Below are 26,187 nucleotides of genomic sequence, written 5' to 3' on the forward strand. Positions count from 1 at the left end.
TTCCCAACCCCAAGCCCTTAGGAAATACCAGAAATTATCATGAGCTTTCCCAGGTCCAAGATTTCTAAACCAAAGTAGCATTGGAGAAGTCTCTTAATGTCAAAGTGATGGTCCAACCTGAGTGGCCAACTTGATGGTTCACCCCACCACTATCAAGATAGTGTAGTGCCTTGAGGCCCATACTCCACAGAGATGCTGGTACAGAGAGTTTATATGCAAAAAGGAATTGGGGGTGTTCCCATCAAAACATGAAGCCCTGCTGGCAAGGCTTGAAGTGATGTTCCGGCGTCTTCCATTCATGAAGATAAAGGTGACAGGGCAATACAGGGGGCCTCGGGGAACACAACACACATGGGTTTCTCTCTCTCTCTCTCTTTTTTTTTCCTCATTCATACGGCCTCGACCTGCGTAAACCGCTTCCAAAAATGCAGCCTGAAAAGTCATAGAAAACAAACAGAACGGAAACAAACTTCCCCTCCCTCCCACCCCACAACCTGAATATTCACGAGAAGAGAAACACCAATTTATACAAAAACGCAATAAAAAAGAAATATTTACAAATGAAAGGAACGCCTTCTTGGTGGCTGCTATCAGAGGTGTCTGACAAGCTGCCATGTATTCTGGATTGCAGATCGCTCTGTTAATTTGTTTGGTTTCTTTTTTTCTCTTTTTTCTTTTTGTCCTTGTAATGAGAGAAGAGAGAAAGAGCAAGAAGTTCCCTTACCCCAGAGAGTAGGGGGTGGCATCACAAAGACTCTTCCCCTCTTTCCTCCTTAATTTCTTCAGTGAAATATAAGAAAATATTCCCCTCACCAACCCTGCCCACCCACTCCTCACACACTTTGACTTTACAGGTAAATCCCACCCTCCCCCCTGCCTCAGCTTAAAAAATAAATAAAAGGCCATCTGTTGGCTTAAAAAGAGAACGATAAGATAAAATCAACCATGGTGTGGTGAGGAATGTGAGAGAAGTGGCTTTCAGCTCCAAGAGATGTGGCTCATAAAGACGGGGCTGCCATCTCCCTTATTCTCAGCAGTGTCCCCATGCTCTCAGCACAGGACCCTCTCAACCTTTCACCTGGTGAGCCATGGTGATTGTGACACTGGGACCGACCCAGGATAAGCCGTAGAGACTTTGCCATATCTTTCAGGATGGGAGAGGTCAGTCCACACCCCCATCTCAGGAGATAGATGACATATGAAAGGTGTGTTCAGCTTCTCACTCCTACCATTGCTCCTTTTCCTTTAGTTTAACTTGCATCTTAAATTGCACAATGGAAAGAAAAAACACTCTTATTGATACTAAGTGCACCAGGAAAGCTGTCACTACAACTGCAGGGATGGGAAACCCTAGGCTATTCCAGCTTTACACCTGTGCTAGTATCTCTTTCTTTCACACAGAGGCACACACACATGTATACACACATCTCAGCTTTGCACATCTTCAGTCTTCAGCACAAGTTTCTGTGCTCTCTGGCATTTATTCAACCACATCTCTTCCCAGGAAGACAGGCTGTGTACTTCCTCTGTACATTCAATAGTAAATATACATATGTATTTCCCATGGGTGCATACACCCTCCTCCCATTTCCACATGAGCAAGGAGGCATTGAAACAGCACCACCGCCACCACACACACCCTTCTATGGCATTTCTTTTTTCCTTTCCAGCATTGGCAGAGGGCACCCTATTCTTTTTGTTCCAGCCTGCTGGCCAAGCACAGAGACAGCAGAAGGATTAAGCTCCTTCCTTCTCTCCCATCCTTGCTGAAAGGACATGCCAAAATGGGTTTGGGGTCCCCTGAAGTGACAGTGAAAAAACTCCCCACCTTTCCCTACTCTTAAGCTCTGTTCTACTGTGTTTGTTCTCCAGACACCTCATAGGATAGTGGGTTTATTTTGCTTTCTTCATAGACATTTCAAGTATAAAGTTATCATATATACTTGCATATAGGCAAACCCATACTATATACTGCTCCCACCCTTGAAGAATGTCAGAATTAGTAAGCAGCTCATAGCTAATGAACCAATATTGTTCCTCTTTCCTCAAATCCTTGTTTCAGTGCCAACCAGCATCTTTGTCTGAGTTTGGGAAACCAACCCTGGAGTCAGGGAGGCTGCTGATCAGCTTTCTCAAACGCAGACTGCACTTCTTTTCTCTCTCTCCCACTGGTCTGCCATAGATTCAATGGCTGTAACAGCCATAGTGAAACCACTAGCCTGACCTGCAGACAAATCTTCCCTCCCTCCCTCCACACCCCCAGCAGACAATTCAAAATTTTAGTGTAAAATTTCTCTGCATATATGCAAATATATATATATATATATTTCAGCCCTATAGTCTTCACAAAATAATGTAACATGAACCTCAATATAGCTAACATATAAGTGCATCATCAAGTTAGTCTTGTTATTCTCCCTTCACTTTCTCCACGTCAAACACTACTCTTTTCTAGGCAGTTTTAGGAAGAGTTGCCTGAGCAAGCATATTTTCCTGCATGTCCATTACACTGCTGCTGCTGCCTCCTCCTACAACACACACACATAGATGTGTGCACACATGCCTTTCCCTGCTGGGAGCCAGCAGAAGTGAACACTAAAGTCACTGCTGTGCCTCCTCAGCCCACCCCTTCCCTGCCTTTTTCTCTGCTTCCTGAAACCACAAGCAAGGATATCCAATTCCAGCATCACTGTAAAGTGCAATGGCCAGGAATGGAAGAGAATGGGAGGAGTGAGAACATGGAAAAAGATATAAAATGGGAGGCTTGGGAAAGGAGGAGGAAGAGGGGAAACCAAAGAGGTGGCACTTGTCGCCAGTGCTGCACTACTCACAACTCCAGTATCCCACAAACTAAGGACAACTCAGGAGACTAGCTGATGGGATTGATCCCACCCCACCCTCCCATGCTCCACATACATCCCCAGTCCCTCCCCGCACTCTTCCCCTCTCACTCAAACATCAGACTCAATACTGGAGAGTTTCTCATAAACATGCCCGTTGCTGGAGCCATTGAAAGCCCTGGGGTTTTTGTTGTTAGGCACACAGGGGTTGGACTGGTTCCCTATACAGATGTCCTTCTGGAAACGGGCTGGCACAGCCCCATGAAGGGCTGAGACCACCGGCTTGTTGGTGGTGACAATGGCTCGGAAGTCTGGCCTGGCTTTGGGCCCTCCTGCCACCACAGGCTGCCTGAAGAAATAAGATTTGCTGCCGTGGAGCAAGCATTGGTCATCCCCAAAAGTGGGGATGAAAGGGTTTTGGGTGACCCGGTCAGGGTAGAGCGACTTGCTAAGCATGTAGCCCCCACTGCTGCCGGGGTTGTTGTGGTGGTGGTAGCTGGTGGCGGGCACTGAGGACTTGTTGTTGGCAAAGGTGGTCTCACTGGCTGGCATCTCAAACATGTGGGCGTAGGGGCTCCCCTCCAAAAAGCGGCCCTTGTCCTTGAGGCTGACGCTGCGGGGGGCCAGGGCTGAGTCATCTTTCTGCAGGTCCACAAAGGTGTCATAGGAGTGCTGCCGGCGGAGTTTGTTGCGGTTCTTCTTCTGCACCTTAGAGGCAGAATTGGAAGGGCTCTGAGGATATTTGGACGAGGAGGTGGCACTGGTGGCCACGGGCACAGGGGCAGGCGGCTGGTCCAGCTCTTGAAGTGAGTTGTCCTCACTGATGTCATACAAGTTGCCTGCTTTCTTGCAAGCCTCACAGCGGATGCAGGCCTGGCGGGTGGAGTTCTGCCCCACTGTGGTTGGCGTATAGTTGTGCAGCTTAGAAGGGCAACTGCGGCAGAAATTAGCCCCGGTCCGGTCTTCCCAGTCTAGATTGGTCAGGTTCTTCTCCCACGGCGCTGGGACTCCACTCACAACGCCATGCTTGTGCTCATTGCCTCCACCAAACTCGCCTGAGCCATGCTTGTGGTGGGCCCTGTTAGTGCAGGATCCACCCCCTCCTCCTCCTCCCGTGTCACGCTTAAACTCATCTCCCCTTTCTTTGTAGATATCTGTCAGGTCCACATGTTCCCAGTGCGGTGAGTTCTCCTTGGTCCGGAACTGGTCAAGGTAGAAGTCCCGTAGCCCTTCCTTGTCCCTGAAGTAGCGCTTGTGGTCAGGTGAGCGGGGCGGGCGCCGGCGGTAGGCCAGCTCTATCTCATCAAATTCCCTCCGGGACTTGGCGGAGGCTGGGCGCTTCTTCAGGCTGTCCTTGTACTGCTGCTTCCGCCTCTTGGCTGCATTGCCCTCAATGTTGCCATAGGTGACCGTGTGAGTGGAAATGTCAGAGACATCCGAGCGAATCAGGTCGTCGTGGGTCCCACTGCCCCCGTAGCGATCACTCTTGAAGGAGAACTTACCATAAAGGTCACCCAGCTGGCTGTGCTTGGCAGGCGGTAACCCCAGGTCCAAGGGTTTCTTCCCAATGGAGCGCGACTGGGCATTGAAGGGCGGGTTGTCACAGTCATAGAGCCCATCAATGGAGCTGGTGCTACCAATGCTATGGGGGCGGTGGTGGTGGTGGTAGTGGTCCTGGTACACATTGCTGTCCTTCAGCTGGAGATTGCCAAAGGTCCTTTCCACCTCACTAATATAGTCACTAAAGAGGTTCTCCTCGCAGGGGGGGTTGTTGTAGGATTTGCAGTCTGAGTGAGTGAAGCTGCGGCGGTGCTCAGAGATATCATAGACAGATGACTCGCGGCGGATAAAGTCCAGGGCACTCTGTGGTGAGCCATTGACCCCTGACAGGTTGGCCATATTCTTGGCTGTCCGAAGCAGGCGGAGGATGTTGGAATGGGTGTTGTTCATAGTTGCTGTGGGGGAGTTCATTGCTGACTGGCGTTCTTCAATGGCCACACCGTGGATGCAGCTGTAGATACCCTGAAATGAGAGAAAGCAAGGAGGTGAGCAGTCCTGCAAAGAAAACATAGAGGGGGACCTTAACTGGGAAGCACCCTGTCCGTCAAGATTCCTGTAGGATAGTAGGACCTATCAGCCTTCCATCATGAAGCACAATCATATCAAATGAAATCAAATCTTCTCCACCAACCCCTTCTGTTCTGACTCCCTTTCTTGACCCTAAAATTTTTCTTTTCCCTCCATTCCTCTTCCTCTGCTTTGTTTCAAGCTGTATCTTCAGGATACAGGAATGCCTGCTTGCATCTGTATAAGTTAGTTAAATCTAGTAGGTATAATACGGAATTGCAAATGGGGACAATAATATCCTTGGGAATAAAAGAATCAAGACAAATGATTCTGTGTGGATGAGAGGATGAAAGTCTGTTCTGGCCCTTGAAAATCATCTGGGCATCAGTGAATCAACCAGATAGAAGCTATCTTAAAAAGGGAACAGCTTCATTTGTTATAAACTTAGCTGCATTTATCACCAGCATGGATTAGAAAAGGAAACAGAGAAGGAGCAGAGCTCTTGAATAGGTATTTAGGTATTTTGCATCTGGTTGACTGAGGTACAACAGAATTTTTAATTGCATTCAGTTAAATTTAACAGTGATAACAGGCTCAAAAATGACATCCCTAAAAGCAAAAGTCCTCTATTCAGCCACAAATCAGACAACAGGAGGACCCAATTCCTTCACATTCTCCACAAGCTCATTTCACCCATGATTGTTTGCAAGGGCTATCCCAAAGAACAGAATGAAAGGGGCTCCTTTATTCCCTGATCTGCCAAATGGTGCCTGATGATTAATGTCAGTTGTGAAATGGACACCATCACATCATGTTATCATGGTTTCTCAGCAGCTAGCAGATGATTAACACTTTTCAGACCTTTCACCAACCCGGCCCAGGCCTAACAGAAAACCACAGAATGAAAGAATCTCTTTTTAGCTAAGGGTCACCAAACACAATGCCCCATCTCATCTCCAGACTAAAACACATTAGAAACTAACAACATAGAAGAGAGGCTGTGTCCTTGCATTCAAAAGGCTTTGTCATTTCTCTTCAATCTGTTATGCAGCAATTATATACTCCTTGTACAATCAAAGTAAATTCTGCTACATCACATGCTGAGCTAAAAAATGCCAAGATTTGACCTCGCTTCAGAATGGATCAGGAAGAAAGAACCAGTGGCTTGAAAGAAGGAAAATAAAGCTCCAAATGGGATATTGCTAGCAGCACTTATAGTAGAAGATGACTCAGAAATGGCTAGAATCCGCTTTAAATGTAAATGTTGTACCCTAAGGCAGATTTGCATAAAGCTATTGCTAAGTTTATGTGGTCCTCCTCTGTGGAAAGATTTCTGCATAGTTCAGGGCATGGCTTTCAGTTAAGGACTTCTGACTGTCAATGAAGGCACACTTCTAGTTAACAAAAGTTCAGCTGAAAAGCTGTAATTCAGAGGACAGTGTAAAACTCCCAAATTTCTGATCATATTATCCATTGTTACTTGATTACATTCTGGGGGGTCCCCAAATTTCGCCTCCTCACAACTCACTTTGGGAGAGCAAACAGTAACAGTTAATTTGTCTTTTCCTGTGTTTTCATTTCCATGTGAAATTTCCATTTTCATAACCATAATCCAGCAGAGATCAGAGATGTCCCAGAAAAAAAAACTATCATGTTTTTGCAACATTACCAGTGCAAAGATGACACTGCAGACTGCCAGCTGTGTATTAGTCAGTCTTGGTGGACATTCCCATCTCTAGTACCTAGGACTGTCTGAATAAAGCCTCTGTTCATCCCTGACAGTTAATGGCACTCACCCTGCTGATGGAGAAGACCACACCAGGCTTGCCAGAGCAGACACCCATGAAGCAGTGGCGGAATTGCCAGTAGAAGAGATGCTCACAGATGAAGGTGATGAGACTGAGGGCCATGGCTGCTCCCAACATGTAGAAGACACCTGCCATGTTATCTATATCCAGCTGGCTGCTCATAACCTCATTCTTCTCATTGTGACAAATGCCAGTGAGCCAGAGAGCTTCCAGCTCCTCCATCTCCCCTAGAATGACAGACAGGAGGAAAGAAACAGATTAGATAATCCTGCAATGGCTGAAGAGCTCAAAGTGGGGCAGACTGAAAGCAAGAAGCTGATCTAATGTTATTTCCAGTCTCCACATTCTTTTTCCACATCTACAACATCCATAAAATATCCCAACTTCCCTTTGATGAGGGCAAGTGCCATTTGTCACAGGAAAGTCAATAGGTTTTTTCCACAGCCTGGTATTAGCCATAACAAGCTGTACAACAGTACAACGCTATGACACTTGCTGGATGTCTACACTGAGATCCTGAGACAGTTGACCACCAGATGACTGAAAACCTGGCCTCACAAACATCCACTTTCATTAAGTCAATGAAGGGAAAAAATAGTGACTGATGGTGGTAGACAAAAATTAATCTCTTCTAGTTGAAAACATTGTATGCTTCCAACTTGGAATCAAAATATTGATTGTTTCAATCAAAATTTTTTCCCATTATATCCATAGCTCATTAAAACGAGGTGCAATGTTCCAAAAAATATTTGAGTGATTTTACTTGTTTTTCTTCTCTTCAATTTTGTCCAAATTCAACAATTCCAAGGGCTTTGACCAATCAAAAACTTTTCTAACTTGTATCAGCTAGGAGTAAATATTCTGTACTCTAATTTCATACATCACTTACTACCATTATGGTACTTTCATGAGGGGTGAGAGAGAGGTAAACACACACACGCACACACACACATTGAGACATTTAGAACAAACTAATTTTGCAGGATGACAAATTGTTTCATGTTGTTAGGAAAGTTAGTTTTTCACATTTTCTGTCTCCAGTCCACTGTCAGGGGAAAAAAATCCATACATTTAAGTAGTGCTATAACAGACTCTTTGAAGCTTTGTGGAGAACTTACGTCCTTCTCTGAAATAATACATACTAGGCTTTTTAAGAAACAGAACAAACTGTCAGGTGGCCAATTTTCAGAAGTATGTCCAAGTTATTTTCTTTCCATGATAATCCTTATGTTATTTTCAGATTTCGGGGGGGGGGGGGGGGGGAAGAATACTTATAAATAAAATAACCTGTGAATTTTATTTATTCATAAAAAAAGGACACAGGAAAATGTAATGTGAAATGGAAAGACAGGAAAATACTTCCTAAGAAGGAATTTCTTTTCCCATGAACAATTTTTGGTAATACTAGCAATTTCTCATTAAATTAAGAGGTGAACTAGGTAACCATAATCTTCTAATTAAAAACCCATTCCAAAATATGCTTCTGAGTCTCAAGTTCTTCCTTAGGTTTGTTTTGTTTGGGTTTTTATTTTTGGGTTACGGAAAACCTGATCTAACTCTTTCATCCAGAAATATTTATCCATTAGTTCTCTAAACTCCGCATGGATTGATCCTGTATAGAGCTATAAAGTATGGAATAACCACAGACAGTCTGGTATAATTAGAGGGCTTGGTCATGGCAAAACCTCAAAGCTACTGAAAAATTTGCACCAGAAATCTTGTTTTTACAAGACATTCCTCCCATAAGATGTTTTTCAAACACACATCTGAGCTTGTTCTATGAATACTTTAGTGCTTTTGGCACTGCTTTTGATGATATCGCTACCCTGCATCAACAACATGAAAGAAGTAACATCCTCGCGTTTTTGGTGTGTTGCCTCTAAAAAAACCCCATTAATAATTCCATGTTCTCAACTCACATCTGAAGCACCAGAGGTAGAAACTTCAATTTCTTACATGCAAAACTCAGCATTTCTTAGTAAAATTCCAGTACTTCTTTTCCTTGTCACTTACCATCTCCAAAAAGTTGTAGAATCGCAAGATCAACCTGGCGCTTCCAGCCTGAGTCCTTTTGGATGGCAATGCCATAGCCAGTGGAGGCAAACACTTTCCCACTGCCAATTGTCACCAGCTTGCAGCCTTCATCTCTGCCAGCCATGTAGTTTAGCACTGCTGCATCATAAATGAAAGCATCCAACTTCCTGCACAGATGCAATAAACAAGAGGGTATAGCACAGAAAACATAAAATCTGCATAAAATCAAAGGTGTTTTTAAGGTAGCCAAGGAAGAAATTAACCTTTTTCAGATGGACTGCAATATGTTATGTAGAATCATAGAGGGGTTTGAGTTGGAAAAGGTCTTAAAGACCATCTAGTTCCAACCCCCATGACATGAGCAGGAACACCTTCCACTAGACCAGGTTTCTCTGAGTCCTATCCAGCCTGGCCTCAAACACTCCTAGGGATGGGGCATCCGCAACTCCATCACCTCACAGTAAAGTGCCTCACCACCACCAAGCAAAAGAATTTTTTTCCTAATATCTAATCTATCTAATCTTTCAGATTGAAACCATTCCCCTTGTCCTGTCACTACATGCATTTATAAAAAGTTTCTCTCCAGCTCTCTTATAGGTTCCCTTCAGGAAGGTCATAATTAGGTCACCCTAAAGCCTTCTGAACAATCCCAATTTTCTCAGTCTATCCTTGTCAGGACAGGTGCTCTATCCTTTTTATCATCTTGGTGACCTCCTCTGGATTCACTCTAGCAGGTCCATGTTCTTTTTGTTGAGAAGACAACACCCCAGAGCTGAATATAGCACTGCAGATGCAAAGGGGCAGAATCCCCTCCTTCATCCTGCTGCCCCTGCTGCTTTGGATGCAGCCCGGGATACAACTGGCTTTCTGGGCTGTGAGTGCACACTGCTGGGTCATGTACAGCCCTCTTGTTCACCTGCACTCCCAAGTCCTTCTCAGCAGGACTGCCCTTGATCCCTTCATCCCCCCAGCTTTTGCTGATACCGAGGGTTGCCCTGACCCCAGTACAGCACCTTGCACTTGGTCTTGTCAAATCTCATTAAATTGCCATGAGCCCACTTCTTGAGCCTCTCCAGGTCCCTCTGGATGGTGTCTCATCCTTCAGGCATCATCCTCACCTTCACCATAGTTAAATAAAATCTAAGCCTAAAGCTGTTTTATAGGTGAATCTGGGTTTTAAATGAGGATCATCTATTTTTTTTCTGACTATTTGGTAATCATAATTTCTTGATCTTAAAGAAAATTTGGAATACAAACATACTGCAAGATAAAGATGAATGAAGAGGAAGTCAAGGAGAGCTCTATCCTTAAGAATATCTTATGTTTCTGTACTGCCTTTCATCTCAAAAGAATCTAAAATGCCTTATAAAATGTATCAATAATAGACAGCAAAGAAGGGATTTAAATAAGGAAAATATTTTCTCCAATTCAAATGCTGGTATAACGTAGCTGAGAAATCAAATACAGTCAGGACATTATGTTTTACCTCTCAGTTAGTGTGAAAAGATCTTTACCAGTGTCAACTGGCCACAACAACAGCTTTATGGTTTACCATGCTGAATTTGTCTGTGTTAAAGAATGTTCAGCTGAAAACCACAACAAAAATTCTGTTTCAACACAGAGAAATCCTCATTATGGACTGTGTAGAGAGCACAACAGCCTGATGAGAGCCTTTTCACGCTGCAACAAATTGATTTGGATGTGGGGGGCAGTCTCAAGAGGCTGCATCTCCCACCAACCCAAAGAGAGTTGATGAGTAAATCCTCCCAATAGATCTGAAATCAAACATTTTATGATAAATGACCTAAGACCTTCCAGTTGCACATTCTCTCTCAGCTACTATGCTTACAGTACATTTCCTGCACATATATTTACAGTATGGTGATTATCTCAGTTCAAGTGCTTATCGGTGAGGAAGTCTGTCCAAGGGTGAATATGAAGCCACGTTGATATCTATCACAAGTGATGAGCTCTATATCATCCATATATTTCCAGGACAGTGCATATTTATTTCCTGAATGATGACTATCCTGGCAAATGTACCTTCCCAGGATGATATCCAACAATGGTACAACCATTTGTAATGGGCTGTGGGCTTCTGAACCTGGCAAACAGGTTTAGGAATATTCAGTCAATCTAGTAATTAAATGGGCTAAACATCTTAATTTCTCCTTTGGAAAGAACTTTCTCGTAAGAGTGCAACATGAGTGCAAGCAAAAATGGTTTTTGTTCACTGAGGCTGGGCTCTGACAACCAAAATGGTCAGTTCTGAGGAGAGGTCTTTAATTACAAAGGACAAAGGCTTGCAAAATGTCATTTTGCGTTAGGTCCTTTGCAGATTCACTGTTATTAAAATAAGATGAGCTATTCAAGCATCCTTTTTTACTAGCCATTTTTCCCACATCTCCAAAATCACCCAAGGAAATGCTTACATTTTTATACTTCCCTATTATTCAAATAATGTTTTGTTTAGCCCTTGATACTAAAATATTCCAGAGAGTAGGCTACTTCCGAACTATTTGCTTCAAACCTACCTTCCATTACATTACATTAGCTGGTGATACACTGGGGTGGGATTAGTCTGAGAGCTTCCTGATTAACATAATCTTTTACACACAGAAGGAGGGAAAACAAAGGAATTTCCAGATGACAATATAAATGCTCTGAAAAAAACTTTGTCCACAGAGACCTTTGAGCTTCTGTATGCATAAAAACCCACCAGCATGAAACATCTTGATGAAGCAAGGTCTTTGGGACCAATACACACTTGAATTATGTACACAGATATACAGAAGACCCTGTTTATCTTTTTCCTTTTTTTTTTTTTTAATTTCTTATAAACACAGCAAAACCAGAAATTCTTATACAGTTGTCAATAGAAGAACCTGACAAAAAGAACCACAGAGTTACTCTCCTGTGCTATGTGTGGTCTTGCTATACTTTTAACCATGGAATGATAATAGAGGCTTATTTTTCAAACCCTAGAAAGTAAATTTTCCAGATAAGCATGCAAAAGTCAGGTTTCTGTGGTAAGCATGTAAGAAAGCCTCACCCAGTTTTCAGCGAGAACAGTGCATCGTCCACCCCCCTCTGATTGAACTTCACCATGTAGCTGTGCATTTCAGGGTAGTTGTTGCGAATGTTCCTTTCTGTGCTGCCGTTGGGAACTGTCCCGAAGCGGAAAGGGGGTGAGAAGTCATTTGGTTTCTGGAACTGAAGAGACAGAAAAAAGGAATATTTTTCACAGTCCTTCAGACTGAAGCAGTCATCTGGTTGGGAGAACATCGGAAGGTTGATCTGATTTTATTTTGCTATCATGTAGAAAACATAATTGAGGAGATATCATATTTCCCTGTTTTCAAACATGAACATCTCCTGTTAATGCCTAAGAAACAAGAAGTAAATCTGAGCAAGCTGCTCTTTTTCTCTACTCTGGATTAACTGCATTAAATAGTCAGCGATCAGAGATTAAATAGGAGGTTAGATAAAAGGAAAATGTAACAGTGGTGCTGGAATACAGTCAAGAAACAGTTTCCAATAAAGTCTATGCAATGTGCTTTTTATCTGCGAACTGTCATTTAGTTCCTAAGAAGTATCTTTTTCAGCTCTGTGAATGCCTTTACATTTCCTGGTTCTGACAGAGGTAGAAAAGTAATTAATGAGGAGAGATGCCTCTCAACACACTTCACACCCACTTCACCAAACAAATGATCAGCTTCAAAGTTTTGGGCAAATGCCCCAAATAAAATGTTGTTAGTGGCTGCAGGTTACTAGTAACATTTGATACCCAGAACAGAGCTGGCAGAACACTCCAAAGTTTTGCTGCTCAGAAGAAATACATTCATCATAACATTCCCCCATGGCTGCAAGCCTGTGAGATTTCATATGCCACTTGCTTAAGTCATAATCAATTCTCTCTGGGATTTTTTGAGGAGTAAAATCAAGACTGCTTAAAACCCATAGAACCAGAAGATGAGAAGGAGCACAGAACTATAAACCAGGAACTGAATAAGCAGTAAAGAAAAACAATGCAAAGGGAAGTTAAATGGAAGGAAGCCTCCTCCTCCTCCCTGGACATATCAAGCAGTAGCTTGCCTGGTGTTATTTCCCAGCTGTGACCATGTGTTTCTATGACCCTGAGAAGCACACTGACAACGTGCTAATGGTCAGACCAAAACCATTTAACAGCAGGAGTGCATCTGGTACATGAATTTTGCAGTCAAGCACTGCCACCTTCTTCAGGGCTGAAATCTACAGATAGTTCTAGCTTAAAATACATGCAGATGAGCCTTGTTCTTGAACTCTGCTTAAAGCCATTTTGGAACTTGGTAAACTCAACTGAAGAGGCCAGAGCCCCTAAAGCAGTGTATCTTGTTCACATCTCAGCCATGAGGACAGCCAGATGTTGGGTCTGTGGATAGGTGAACACACTGTTCACTTGTTTCTGTTTACCAGTCAATCTATCTCTCCAGTTTGAATGGCAAGATGGGCTAACTTGTATGTGCATGTGAGTGAGAGAGAACGCATATCCTACTGCTTTAAGCAAAAAAACCCCACTGGGGCTGTTTTTCTGAGCTCAGGTTAGTGCATCACCAACAAAAGAGAAGTTTCACATAGCATAAAACAGACAGTAAGGTGTCTCTTAGAAATTGGTCACACGCTCTAGGGAGGAAGACAAACTCACAGCTATCAAAGACTTTAATGAAAGCAAACTTTGATGGGAGAAAAATCACCACAGCATGCTAAAATTATTCTTTTTTACTAAACTGATTAAAGCAGCAGCCTAGGGGACCCAGCACAAGGAGGGCACTGCCATGCCAGACACAAAGAAACACAGTCTCTCCCCTGACATGCTAAACCAGGAGATTGCAGCGTGGGCAACTTGCTTCTCCAGAGGCTGCAGAATCCCACCTTGAAGGCATACAGGACATTCCCATTCCCACAGAGCCCTCCAACATAGTACAGTCAACAGGAGAAGCATCAAGCAGGCCTGACCAACATTTGTGTGACTGAGTTTTGGCATGTCCATTTTATACCTCTACCCTCCATTCCCAGCAACACAACCTCTACTCTTGTCTGTTACCATCATGATGTGTACAAACTGGGGTAAGAAGGATTATGAAGTCAGGCATTTCCCTGTGATAAGGGAAATAATCCCAACTCCGAACTACCTTTTGTCATCACTCTATTCCAGAGCCCATAATAGCAGCCACAGGTGCAAAGACCCAAATTTCATTTTTAATCTCCTGGGCAATCAATAAATAAATGAAAACATTTCCCTTGTAAGAAATAACTGTTTCTGGCAACTGGAAAAGCACATTTCTAGAGAAAGAAGTCAGGTTGATGACTTCTACAAATTCTCATCCTATTCATTCACTCACTAATCCTTACCTCCTCCTCATTCCCTAGTCAGAACAGATCTTCAGATACAAATTACTCTCCACAGACCAACAAGCACACACACTTCAGCAATAGCTTGGTGAACAGCAAGACAGGAAACGATATGAAAGGATTCATATGGGGCCCACACCGGACAATTTTAGTTGGGTACCACTCCTCTTGAGTGCCCAAGAAGAACACAGATCCCCAGCTAACTTAGCTTAATGTTTACAAAGCTGAAAGTAACCAATGTCTAGCTGACTCCACAGTTGATGCAGCCAGAGATATGGAGCTACTTCTCCATATTTGGGAAGTAATAGCAGTAGATGCATGCAGCTTTCTGATAGGAGATAGCAGTTCAAAAATACCCTTGTGTGTTTCTTGGCAGTAAATGGGCACAGCTCAATCCAGGGTTAAAGGGATCTCCAGTGAGCTCTCCAGAATAAAAAGCTTTTGCATCATTCTGAACTAACTTCTGTCCCACACAGCTCATACTGGGGGAACAAGAAGACATGTGAACCTTCCCGGAAAGTTCATGGGACAGATGGGGAGGAAGTGTGTCCTCTCCTGCCAACACAGTGGAGCAACTGGAGATCAACCAGAAGGAGAAAAGTTAATTGACAGATGGTCAAACAGTTCAGTAAGGAAAGCCACTTGTTTGATTTCTCCCAGGGGCTGGGACCGTGGGCCTGGATTGTAAGTATCATCCCCAGGGAAGCAGGGCTCTTTGGCAGATGGGCCTATAAAGAGTCTGAGACATGAGGGAGGAGCTGATGCACAGTGCAGGGGCCATTACATGGAGGAAGCCTGTGGAGAGATAATCTCAATGCTGCAGTGAACACTGACAAAGGAATTAACCACAGATATGGACAGAAAGGGTCAGAATGCAAATGAATGAGACAACTGTCCCATTATTTAATGCAAATATTTCTCCTGTCAGAGTCCTAAGTCCCAACTAAGTCACTCCACTCCAGGCATCTGTGAAGAGGAGTCAAAAAAAGGAGAGGAGAGCAAAAAAAAAAATGTGGTGGTAATAGGGGAAGGGAAGTTAAGCAACTACATCAGTTGCTGAGAAAGCCCAGCTGTACAGGGTCCATATTTGTAGGAGCTCCATGTTACACTTGCCTGTAGCAGACCTGTCCTGCTGCCCAGCTTTATCCATCTCAAGGAGTAACTGCCTGTGAGGGACCCAGCAGGGCTCACCTACAGTCCTGTACCAAAGAGCCCCAGGCAGAGATGTATCTCACTTGCATCCTCCCACTCATTCACAGTGGAACCTCTGTTGTGAGATGCTCCCCTGTTACGTACCCAAGATGATGTGCGCATCCTCTCACCCATGAAAGAAGTCCCAATTACTTTACATCAGTTGTGAAGGTGGAGGCCAGAGATGGGGGTGGAAAGCAGATACCAAGGATGCCTGAAAGGCTGGGGTAGCTCTGGGACATGAGATATCTATGTTTGGAGCCCAGTGGCTGCCTGCCTCTTCAACCCCTCACTCCACAAACTGAAATCAAGAAGCACTAAGTGCAAAGCAGACCCCAGCTTTGGAAAAGTAACCTCTCAGAGTCAGACAGCAGAAATCTTCCTTCTCTGGAAAGCAATAAACACACAGGCTGGGAGCTGTTAGCACATTCAGGGGGAGAGCTCCTTTGCCACTCCCCTCCACATCTCGCCATGAGAGCTGTCAACAGCAGCAGTGAAAGCGGGTTTAAGTGACTCGGCTGGCAGAGCTGTTTCATTAGCAATTTGGAGCCATGCCGTGCAGAAAGCAGCATTGTTCTCAGATGTTCAGATATCAATCTGCATAATGAAACAGGTGATAGGAGCTCTTCCCATTCATGCAGCAGCAGTTGGAGGGGATTTAGAGATGAGGGGAAGGGGTTATGTCTAATTGGCCACAATTAATTTGATGAGAAATTTTTTTCAATAAATTGTCTATCGCCAAATGGATCCTACAGAAAAGCACATCTGCACTTATTTATCTGCCTGATGCAGGCCCTGTTTACACTGTAAAGTGTTTGCCAATAGCATTGAAAGCAGTTTCCCAAACTCAGCAAGCTCTTGCAACAGAAAGGCTCTTTTTTATCAGCCAATCTACTTTTACACTGCTTAAAAAACCCTAAATCAATCCACTGCTGAATAACATAATGAGCTGGCAGAACCTGGTGCAAGGGTGCGTGTGTGGGTGTAGTGCTTTACCCTTTAACAGCTTCTCTTGGAGAGCTCCTTACACTTTGTAAGGCCCAGATGACCAGTTAAAGGTTTCTACCACAGGAAGCTCCACAGCTCTGACCCATCAAACTAAGAGCCACAAATTCAGCTCCTCTGCTAGCTGCAAGTCCAAAAGAGCTTAAGCCCATATTAGAGCTCACTTCATTTATCCAAAAGTAAGTGCCAAGCTGAGATGCCTAGGGAATTTCACCCTGGGAACTGGTCTCTCATAGCCCCGTGTCAAATTTTCCCGCCACCTGAGGGTAGTTTGGACACTCCAGTACACCTAAAATAGCTCTAGACATCTACATCAGCCCAAATGAATCTAGCCACTGGGCCACTAAGCCCTCAGGACATCTTCTCCCACCGAAAGTACAGGAAGCCAACCACTATGGTTATCAGGACACCTGAAGTGCCCACCACCCTCCTAACGTATAACCTCTTTGCATTGCCGAAACATCCTTGGTTGTCTCCTCTTGTTCTGGTCCAGCTGCACGTCACTGCAGTCAGCTTGCACCTTTCTTCATTGCCTGAAAATTCAACCAGGCTGTTTGCACAAGAGCTTCCTTCAGAACCTTAAAAGTTGAAGAGTGGGTCAGTGGTTTTCAGGTCCAACTGAGGTAGCTCTGTGCCAGTACCTAAGTCCTGATAGGCTACCCATGTCCAGGCAGCATGTCTTGCCCTAGCTGCCTTCTATGTCCTCTATGTTTCAGCCAGGAAATTAATTACTTCACAGATAGTGGATGAGTCTCAAAGAGAAAAAGCTTTTTTTTTTTCTTATCACCAAAATACATAACTTTTGTCCCCAAGCTGCACCATGAACAATGCCACAGAATCACAAACCTGGATTTGACCCTGAGAAGATGTCTCTTCCACCTCTGTCTCTCCAGTGAGCCTCTCCTGGATAACACCATTCCTGACAGCTCTTAATCCAGGCCAGCGTGGAAGATGGCTGGTGCTGGAGACTCCTCCATTCCCTGGACAACGCCCACCAGAGCTTTACTACTAGAAAGCTCTTCCAGGTATCTGAACTAAAGCCTTCCAGCTGCAAATACATCTGCAATATTTTCTGTTATCTTGTCCATGGTCAGGGAAATCCAAACAGTTTCTTCTTCTCTGAAAGTGCATTTTATGTTTTTCAAGACCATTGTGCTGCCTCTTCTCCCTGTTCTTTCACTGTAGTGAAAGAAGCCTGGTTTCTTTAGTCTTTCTTTGCAAGCTGTATTATATGGATCTGCAACCATTCTTGCTGTTGTCCTTTGGCTATATTCTGTAGGTCTTTGCTTGACTTACCTTTGGTTGGTGAACATGCTCTCCACCATATCAAGAACAATCTGATCAAGACCCAAAGATGCTGAGAGAATTTTACAGTAAAAAACTTGCAGTAAGGCAACACAAACGATGATAGTGAGAGTTCATGCTCATTATCACTCTTTTCAGGGCCTCTCTATATTTTTTTCTGTTTTGTCTATCCTTCATTTTCAGCTTGCAAGTTCTTCAAAGCTGCAACTCTGCCCTGATCTGCATTCAGGTAGTGATCAGTTTGTTTCTGGAATGTCAATCATCACTGCCAGCACCATCTTCAGGGTTTTTACTGTATTCTTTTCTTTACGCAGCTTGGATTGTGCACATAGGCACAATCCACAAACCCATGCCCCAAGTCACCTGCCCTGGTAGAGGAGGTGCCCTGCAGATTTTGAGCACAGAGTTTGCAACTGTTGGTGGTATGGCGCTGTAGGCGCTTTAAAATCAACAAAATTGCATCCCAGCTAGGAGAGTGCCAGCCCAACAGCAGAGGCAGAAAATCATATTGCAGACCTAAATCTTAGCACTGGTTCGAGTCTGTGAGGAGAGCAGACTAAAGTGACTGTGCTGCTCAATCTCTATTATTAATGACTCTCTTGTACAGATACTTCTTGAGATTCATTCCTAAAGCATTCCTCTCTCCTCTGCACAGTCAGGTAGTTTTGACATTACAGACATTTTTTATTTCCAAGGTGGAATTCTCAGCCATTTCTAAGTGACTATAAGTTTTCAGACCATCCTTTTACCCTAGCTCTTTTCAGTTCCCTCCTGCATTCCCTCACAATAACATTCACTGCCTCCTCAGCAGTGGCTGGGACCCCTCACAGCTCTGAATCCAGCTGCCACAACAACTCTTCCTGAAACCTCCGTTTCTTGTCTTCATTAGTCACACAACACATCTTGATTTATAAAGAAACAAAAAAAAAGGAAGCTAAAAAAGGGGACCGAACAGCACCAAATCCAATATGTCAGTTTTGGGAGGGCATCAAATTACCTTGTGCTTCCTCAGACTTTGACTTTGTGGTTTATCTTATTATTCAGTACCCAGTGATGTTTCAAATTCTCTGTCTTGCTTTGCATAGCACTTTCACTCATGAATTGGTGATAAATCCAAGAAAGGAGTTATCAGTTAGTGCAGCTGACTGCAGTGAAGTTGGCAAAGAATACAATTAAAGTCCCTTTTAAAGGAAGATGTAGTGTGGGTCAGACCCACAAACAAAAAAAGAAAAATATCTATGAATGTCTGTTGGTGAAATATGGACACATGCAGGTCAGGAAAGGGAACAGAGCAACCTATTGACAATGTAAAGGTGACGGGGGCAGGTGAAAGCAAAAGAAAAGAGTTCAAATATAGCAACTTCAAAAATAGTTGTCCTTGCAAAATAACTGAGATGAAAGCAGAGATCCAATTGGTGGAAGAAGCCTCCATCACATGCAGTTATTGCCAGAGCAGTGCACACAGTAGGATTGTGCAGCCTCTTTGCAAGCTCAATTGTTATGTACAGTGTGCCAGCTTTGCAAGTTGGACTGTTGTGTACAGTGTGCACATAGCAGGAGACTGAAAATCTTGGGCAGTGCTGCATCATCCCAAACAGATGGCATGTTGGGGATCCCATGTCTTCCATAAACACACCTACTTGTGCATGCTGCCACCACACTGCCTTTATGCTGACCCAAGCATTACAGATACACCCAGTCTGAGGAGCCAGACCATCACATACAGATAGAGTCCACCCACTACCAGCAACCAGGAGTCTTCTGGGTCAGCCAAGTGTGTGAACATTATCCAGGCTCTTTGCAGTTTCTCCACCCAACAGGTAATATTAAAGCCTTAAATATTCCTCAGGACACATTTGGCAGTATATAGGCTTCAAGTCACTGTTAGGAGTCCCTCGAGCTTGACCAGAAATCTGTAGTGCAATCACCAAGCTTCATCAGTCAGAGCCAAAAGCTGCTTGCACAGCTCAAGTGTTAGTACGTATGATATCAGAACACCACAGCTGTATCTGTTGCAATGAAGGGCATTATGAAATCATAGCTATGGTACGCTTAACTTTTGGTTGCATGCATGTAGAGGATGGAGATCATTTGTTTATCCAGCATCAAATCATGCCACGTATTTCATTCTTGAAGGTCAGCTTCTTTGGAAGCTGAATACTGTGGGACAAAAGGTATCTACTGAATAATCCCAGGCAAACACAAAAATTTGTGAGGCAGAAAGATGCCACTTACTACATTGATGTTAATATCATTAGGTGTGTAGATGTTCATTCAGAGGGAGAAAATTAACTGATTAAAAAGACCTTGAGAGGAGAGGTGACAGCTAAGTACAGAGGAATTTGAAATCTGCTTTGTTTTCACATGAGACAGCTGGTTAACAAATTATGATATACTCTGAGAAATTCAGAGTATTCAGAGTAGTTTGGTGGGGAAGGAATTCCATTTTTCACCCATTTTCACTAACAAAGGAAGGTCAGATCCTCCTGTCTTCTGAGTACTAACAGCCAGTCTACTATTATGTGGGTACTGTTCACTGGGCAGCAGGGTGAAACCCTGCACAAGCCTGGCAAGCCTCCAAAAGACTTCACAGTGGCCAGAATTTTCATCCAAGCAATTTTTAAAGCTTAGTAATCACATCAGTGCAATTTCTTAAGCACGTGTGTAGGCCAGAGAGGCAAAGCAAAAAAGCAGGGCATTACAGACAGAGCAGCACCCTCCCAGTGCTGGGAGATAATGCCTTCCTTTAACCTTCTGATGAAAGCTGCGGCCTACCTGCAAATGAAAGACACTGAAATGAAAGCCATATCACTCCCCTGTGAGTCCTGGGGCACTGAGCTTCACCTGAAATAAACAAGTCTACTGGGCCACTGAGACTTAAGGGAAGTTTGACCTTGAGTAGCCAAAGGCCTGGCAGAAGATGAGCTTCTTTCCATGCAGTGAAGTAAAAATGCCTGGAAAGATACAACCTGCCAAATATTTATCAAGTATATGTATGTACATATAACTCCAAATGTGATGGTCACTAGGCATCAGGAATGAAAGTGTGGGAGTACAGCTGTTGTATTTTTTTTTTTAATCCCGTAGATCTCATACTCCCATCCCTTCCCCACTAGTAATTCAGCCCTGATCATTCAGTTAAAGGAGGCCAGCTCTCATCTCTCAGGCTGCCAAATTTTGGTGGCAGGACCATTGTCTTTTATTTGACTGCAAAGTGCCAAGTACATTTATGGCACCATATAAATAATAAATAAAAATATTCATTGTTTCCCTCTCCGCTGACTTATACTGATGTGAGAAGCAGGACAATCCTTTGCTTCCCTCTCTCCCTCTCCCCCTTATGTAACTCTCCAAAGACAGCTTTTTCCAGACTGCCGAGCAATTAGCACAGAAGCAACCAAATTTAACCACTACCTCCAAAGGGGGATAGCTCCAAGAGCTGGTGAAAAGGCAGATGAAAAGAAAGGGTCAGTGGTGGCCAAGGCCTGGGAAAGGCCAGAATGCTGTGCAGGGGAAATGCAAAAGCTGCAAGCTAAGGACTATGCCATGGCCCCAATCACCAAAGTCCCTCATCCAGCGACTCTCATCTGTACCTCAAACAAAGCCCAGGGGTTTGCAGTTTAAAGATCATCTAATCTCCTCATGCCATGGGCAGGGACACCTTTCACTAGACCAGTTGCTCAGAGCCCCATCCAACCTGACCTTGAACACTTCCAGGGCTGAGGCATCCACAACTTCTCTGGGCACCGCTTCCAGTGCATCACCACCATCACAGCAAAGAGTTTTTTCCTAATACCTAATTTAAACCTATTCTCTTTCAGTATGAAGCCCTTACCTTTTGTCCTGTCACTACATGCTCTTGTTAAAAAGTCTCTCTCCATCTTTTTTGCAGGTTTCCCTTCAGGTACTGGATGGCCATAATTAGGTCACCCTAAAGCCTTCCCTTTTCCAGGCTGAACAATCCCAATTGTCTCAGACTTTCCTTGCCAGGAGAGGTGCTCCATCCCTTTAGTCATTTTGGTGGCCTCCTCTGGACTCACTCTAGCAGGTCCATGTTCTTTTTGTTGAGAAGACAACACCCAGAACTGGATGCAGCACTGCAGGTGGGGTCTCACCAGAGCAAAGCAGAGGGGCAGAATCCCCTCCCTCACCGTGCTGCCCACACTGCTTTGGATGCAGCCCAGGATACAACTGGCCTTCTGAGTGCACATTGCTGGGTTGTGTCCAGCCTCTTGTCCACTCCCAAGTCCTTCTTGGCAAGGCTGCTCTTGATCCCTTCAACCCCCAGTCTTTTTTTGAAACCAGAGAAGTCCATCCAGATAAACAGAAAAAGAGAGAATCCTGAGAGACCAAGTGAAGGCTAAAGCATGCTGCAGCCTACTTGCTGCTCCACACTGTACAGTGCTGAGCTGAAGAAAAAGAGGGAGAATGACAAAGAAACTAGGACTGAAGCAGGGGGGAAACAAAACATGTTTGAAAACCCACTGACTTAAAACATTAATGGTCTTAAAAATTACTGAATCACATTTTAGCACAGAGGCACAGAGGTTTGTTACAAGAAGCTCAGAAAGCATAAAAATTATCCCAAAACAAAGACTCCAGAATGTCTAAATCTATGATAAACACATGCATCTGCAACTGCAAAAATTTATCTGAGATTATATTTATGTATACAATAAATGTAAGTCACAAATCGGAAAGATCTATTACTAACATATAATATGCTGTAGCTATTTAATAGCTATTTATTAGAAAGAAAATTTTAGCATCATATGTAATTACACATGGTACACACACGTTATGTGTGTTTGCACATAATATGTAGCTACCCTACATAGTATTTTAAAATATTTCATACTATAACCTGATAATTTACAAGGAGATGCAGAGAAATAATCAGATTTTAAGCCATAAAAATTCAGACTATCAGAGCTCTGAGTTTTTTACACTTCACTATGAACTGGTGTTTCTTGTATTAAGCACTAGTTGATACCACTGTTATTGATAAAGATCATATTTAAGCAAAAGGCACAGTTCAACTCATTTACAGGGAGATGTACCCCTAGGAAAGCACTGCTGAAAGAAATTCAACTCTACCCCATGACTTAAGGTCTGGAGTTTCAAGAACATCTTTATTTGGGGAGGTTTTTTGCCAAGTAAGGTTCATCAAATTTACACATTTTGGAAAAGGTTGTGATTTATCACAAGAGGACAGGATTGGAAGTGGCATGGTCCTTCCTCTGTCAAACTCATATCCCCACAAATGTGTCCTGACAATAAAAATCATACCGCTGCTGAAAGATTGCATACTTTCTGCCTTTGGACACTGCCACGTAAAACTTCCTTTGTATCTGCCAAAATGCATGGAAGTACCAGAAATGTCAGTTAACACTAAATGTTTAGTCCTGCGGAAGATCTGTACTGCCTCCAAGCCATCCAGTTAGACAATCTTCCCCTTATAGATCTCACAAGGCACAGGACTGACCCTCACTTTTAGTCCTCTTAAAAAATGTCCAGCTGAAGGTATCTGCTCTGCGTTTTCCCTGGACTTCTGCAGAACAGGTATTTGTTGTACAAATGCTGCAAGCTCAGGGAAGCATTTGACTTCAATCATGTGAATAATAGCCCATTGACTTTAATGTCACCACTCATGAGCACAAAGTAAAGCACATGCTAAAGTGTATCTGCATTCTTCGATCTCTGGGATCTTTGTATAATTTTGATTTAATGTGCTGCAAAGTACAATGTGGGAAATAATTCATTTTTCAGTTTCACAGACAAGCATCTATTACCACCAGAAAAGAGCAGATCCTTTTTTTTTCCACAGGTTTTTCAGTGAGGCTTTTGTTTTGTAACAACCTGAAATGTTCCATTCACCTCAGATCTACCTGTGTTGTTTTGTCTTCCAATTATCTCCATCTGTCCCCTTCCTTTGTTCCTGAAAAAAAAATCTTTTTTCCACTTTTTTTTCACCCTTAAATATAGGTCAATTTTATGAGTAGTGCCTTTAGAAAATGACATGTCAAAATACATGCCAGAAATATCAAAGTATTTTGTATGAGCATTTCCAAAATGAGCTATTTTGGAAAATATCAGGAAATTCCTTCTGCCTTGTTATACTCTCCTCAAGTATTTTTCAGTAAAAATACTGGCCAATTTTAACTTCAAAACCTATCTTTTAAAAAAAGAAACAAACTCATATCTATTGAAAAAATAACTGACCTATGCTGCATTTATCTCAACATTTCATTAACGTCTTAAAAAGCAAATAAGTCAAAAATGTGTGAAGTTCCAGTAATCTGTAATAATTTGCAGGCATGCAGAAATCCATTTCTCTCTGTTTCATGTCAATTAAAAATTTACCATTTTGATATTTTATTAGCTTCCTTAGCAGTTCCAACTAATTTATAGGAAAGGATACTATTTTTTTATTATTATTATTAACCTACTGCCTTCAAAATAATTTGATTTAAATGCCCTGCAGTTGTCCACATTTGCTTTTATTCTATTACTACTGTATATGAATGGAAATTACATATAGCTATTAGATTACTTCACACATTAGTTCATTTCATATAATCTTTCCTGTATTTATTGCCTTCATTAGACTGAAATACTGCAGACGCTTGTTTCTCTAATGTACCTGAAGCTCTCCTGCTAATGGAAATTGGATTATATCTTCTGATTACACTCAGATGAAATCCAGACCCAGGAGTTGACTGCAGTATTCTGCATCAGGCCCTCTTACCACTGGGGCTTTCACAGGGGTCAGGGCAGCAGCAGCCCCCGCATGGATCCTGGATGGATGCAGCCTAGCAGCACGTGCAAAGATGCTCCAGCTGGGCTTGCTGGGAGCTGGCACAGCCAGTGTGGCACTGCCCTGCTAGACCACCTCCAGCCCCTCTGCTGCACAAGGTGAACCGGTAGAGGCAGAAGGTGCTGCTTCGGCACCTACACAGAAGGAAAGTGGTTCGGCATGCCACAAGCACAGGGAGCTGGAAAGGAGACACTGTAAAGAGCAGGACTTTTCCTGCAGAACTCACGAGGTCAGTGCTGCTCTCAGGCAGGAGCAGGTTTCTCCTCCCTCAAATTGCCCATGGCTGCCCCAGAGTTAAGAGCTAAAGCTTGATGTATGATTAGCAGCTCCCAAGGTTAATATGGGGGAACTAACAGCCATCTTGAGGTGGGTTCCTGCATCAGCTCTGGCACCTGTTTTGAGCCAGCTATGCTCAAAGGGTGGCATTCAGCAAGGTGAGCATCACCTGGGACAGAGAGAGAGAGTGGCAGAGGTCCCTAAGTTCATACAGGGGGCCTCCAGACACTCTCATTCAACCTGGTACCATGTGACAGAGGCATCCACTGCAGCCCAGCTCAGAGAGACGTGCTCAAGCATCCACAGAAGCTCAGTGAGAGCATGACATCAGTCACTGTCTTGCATGCCATTAGAAAGTAAATGCTGGGGCACAGCCAAGACATCGTTCAAGTCCTGAGACATCTGGAGCATTTCAGTCTGCTTTTCTGGGAAAGTGGCATGCTGGCAGCTGTAGGCACCTCTTGGAGTGATTCTTCCCAGGCAAGACCTAAGAAAGAGGGTCCAAGGACAGACCCTCAGAGTAGCTGTTGCAGAGTGTAGCCAGCCTGACCTTGACATGTGCCCCCCAGACAGGCGCAGTAATGGATTTTGTGAGTGCATCTGGTATTTTGGCTACTCTACAGTGTCAGTGGGACACCTTCCCCAGGTACTGTTGAACTACAGAGGCATTTGCAAGCAGATCTGGGTCTAGGCAAGTAGGAACAATATCCTTTTCTTACTGTCACTTTGCCTATTGGATTACATCCTCAGCTGAGTCCTTGTGCTGAACACAGGTGCCCTTCCAGCTGATGGAGAAGGCCAGGAGACTAATCTGCTTGACTTTTGCTATGGACACCAGATCATACACTAGGGATAAAAGAGATTGGAAGTGATAGTTTTACCTCCTGGCAAAGTCTTTCCCACCTGGCTTTGAACAGTGACTGCCTCTTTTGAAAGTCTGAACTGGCTTTAAACAGGCAAGAGAAGTGAGGTAGAACACAGTGCACCTCCCATGTGCCCTGGATGTGGCTGTGTCCTTCATCCTGGCCAAGCAGTGCATTGAGAGGGTGAGTGAGTTGCAAGCACTGTGAGGGGTTCGGAAAAGGGAAAAGATGAGATTCAGAAGAGTGAATTCCTCCCAAACCAGGGGATCTTGAAGCAGTGTGACAAGAGTCTGGACAACTGCTCCCAAATCCTACAGGGCCCTTTGCATATTCAGAGAGTAAAATCCATGAGCCCAGTAGATCAAGCTCATTCACTCATTTTGGATGGAGTTAGTCCCACCTGCCTTTATTGCCCAAAGGCAGCTGTTGGCTTTCAGTTTCACCAGCCAATTTTCATTTAATTCCAGATGCTCTGGTAGACTGTAACCTTACGCAAATATTGTACTTGCACTAGCAGCTACATTTGAAGCATACCACAATACTATGGCCTTTCTCTTTCCCAAGGAAAAAAGCACATATACTTCAGCATA

The 26,187-nt window shown here is 43.6% G+C and overlaps 1 protein-coding gene across 9 annotated transcripts in view; it reads right to left on the bottom strand.

The window, feature by feature from the left end:
• Window positions 1-2,947: 2,947 nt before the first annotated feature.
• GRIN2B (glutamate ionotropic receptor NMDA type subunit 2B) overlaps window positions 2,948-26,187 on the bottom strand; it is a 216,179-nt gene continuing 192,939 nt past the window's right edge. For all 9 annotated transcript variants that reach the window (XM_066183544.1, XM_066183540.1, XM_066183538.1 and 6 more), the window contains 4 exons: window positions 11,802-11,962; window positions 8,729-8,916; window positions 6,704-6,942; window positions 2,948-4,862 (listed from right to left, as the gene is read on the bottom strand). In XM_066183544.1, the coding sequence (XP_066039641.1) occupies window positions 2,952-4,862; window positions 6,704-6,942; window positions 8,729-8,916; window positions 11,802-11,962 (2,499 nt within the window). In that variant the 3' untranslated portion in view covers window positions 2,948-2,951. The remainder of the gene's footprint in view (window positions 4,863-6,703; window positions 6,943-8,728; window positions 8,917-11,801; window positions 11,963-26,187) is intronic.

This window comes from Chamaea fasciata, unplaced genomic scaffold (genome assembly GCF_029207755.1).
Source record: "Chamaea fasciata isolate MVZ Bird 193981 ecotype frontalis unplaced genomic scaffold, bChaFas1.0.hap1 SCAF_5, whole genome shotgun sequence".
Taxonomy (NCBI): domain Eukaryota; kingdom Metazoa; phylum Chordata; class Aves; order Passeriformes; family Sylviidae; genus Chamaea; species Chamaea fasciata.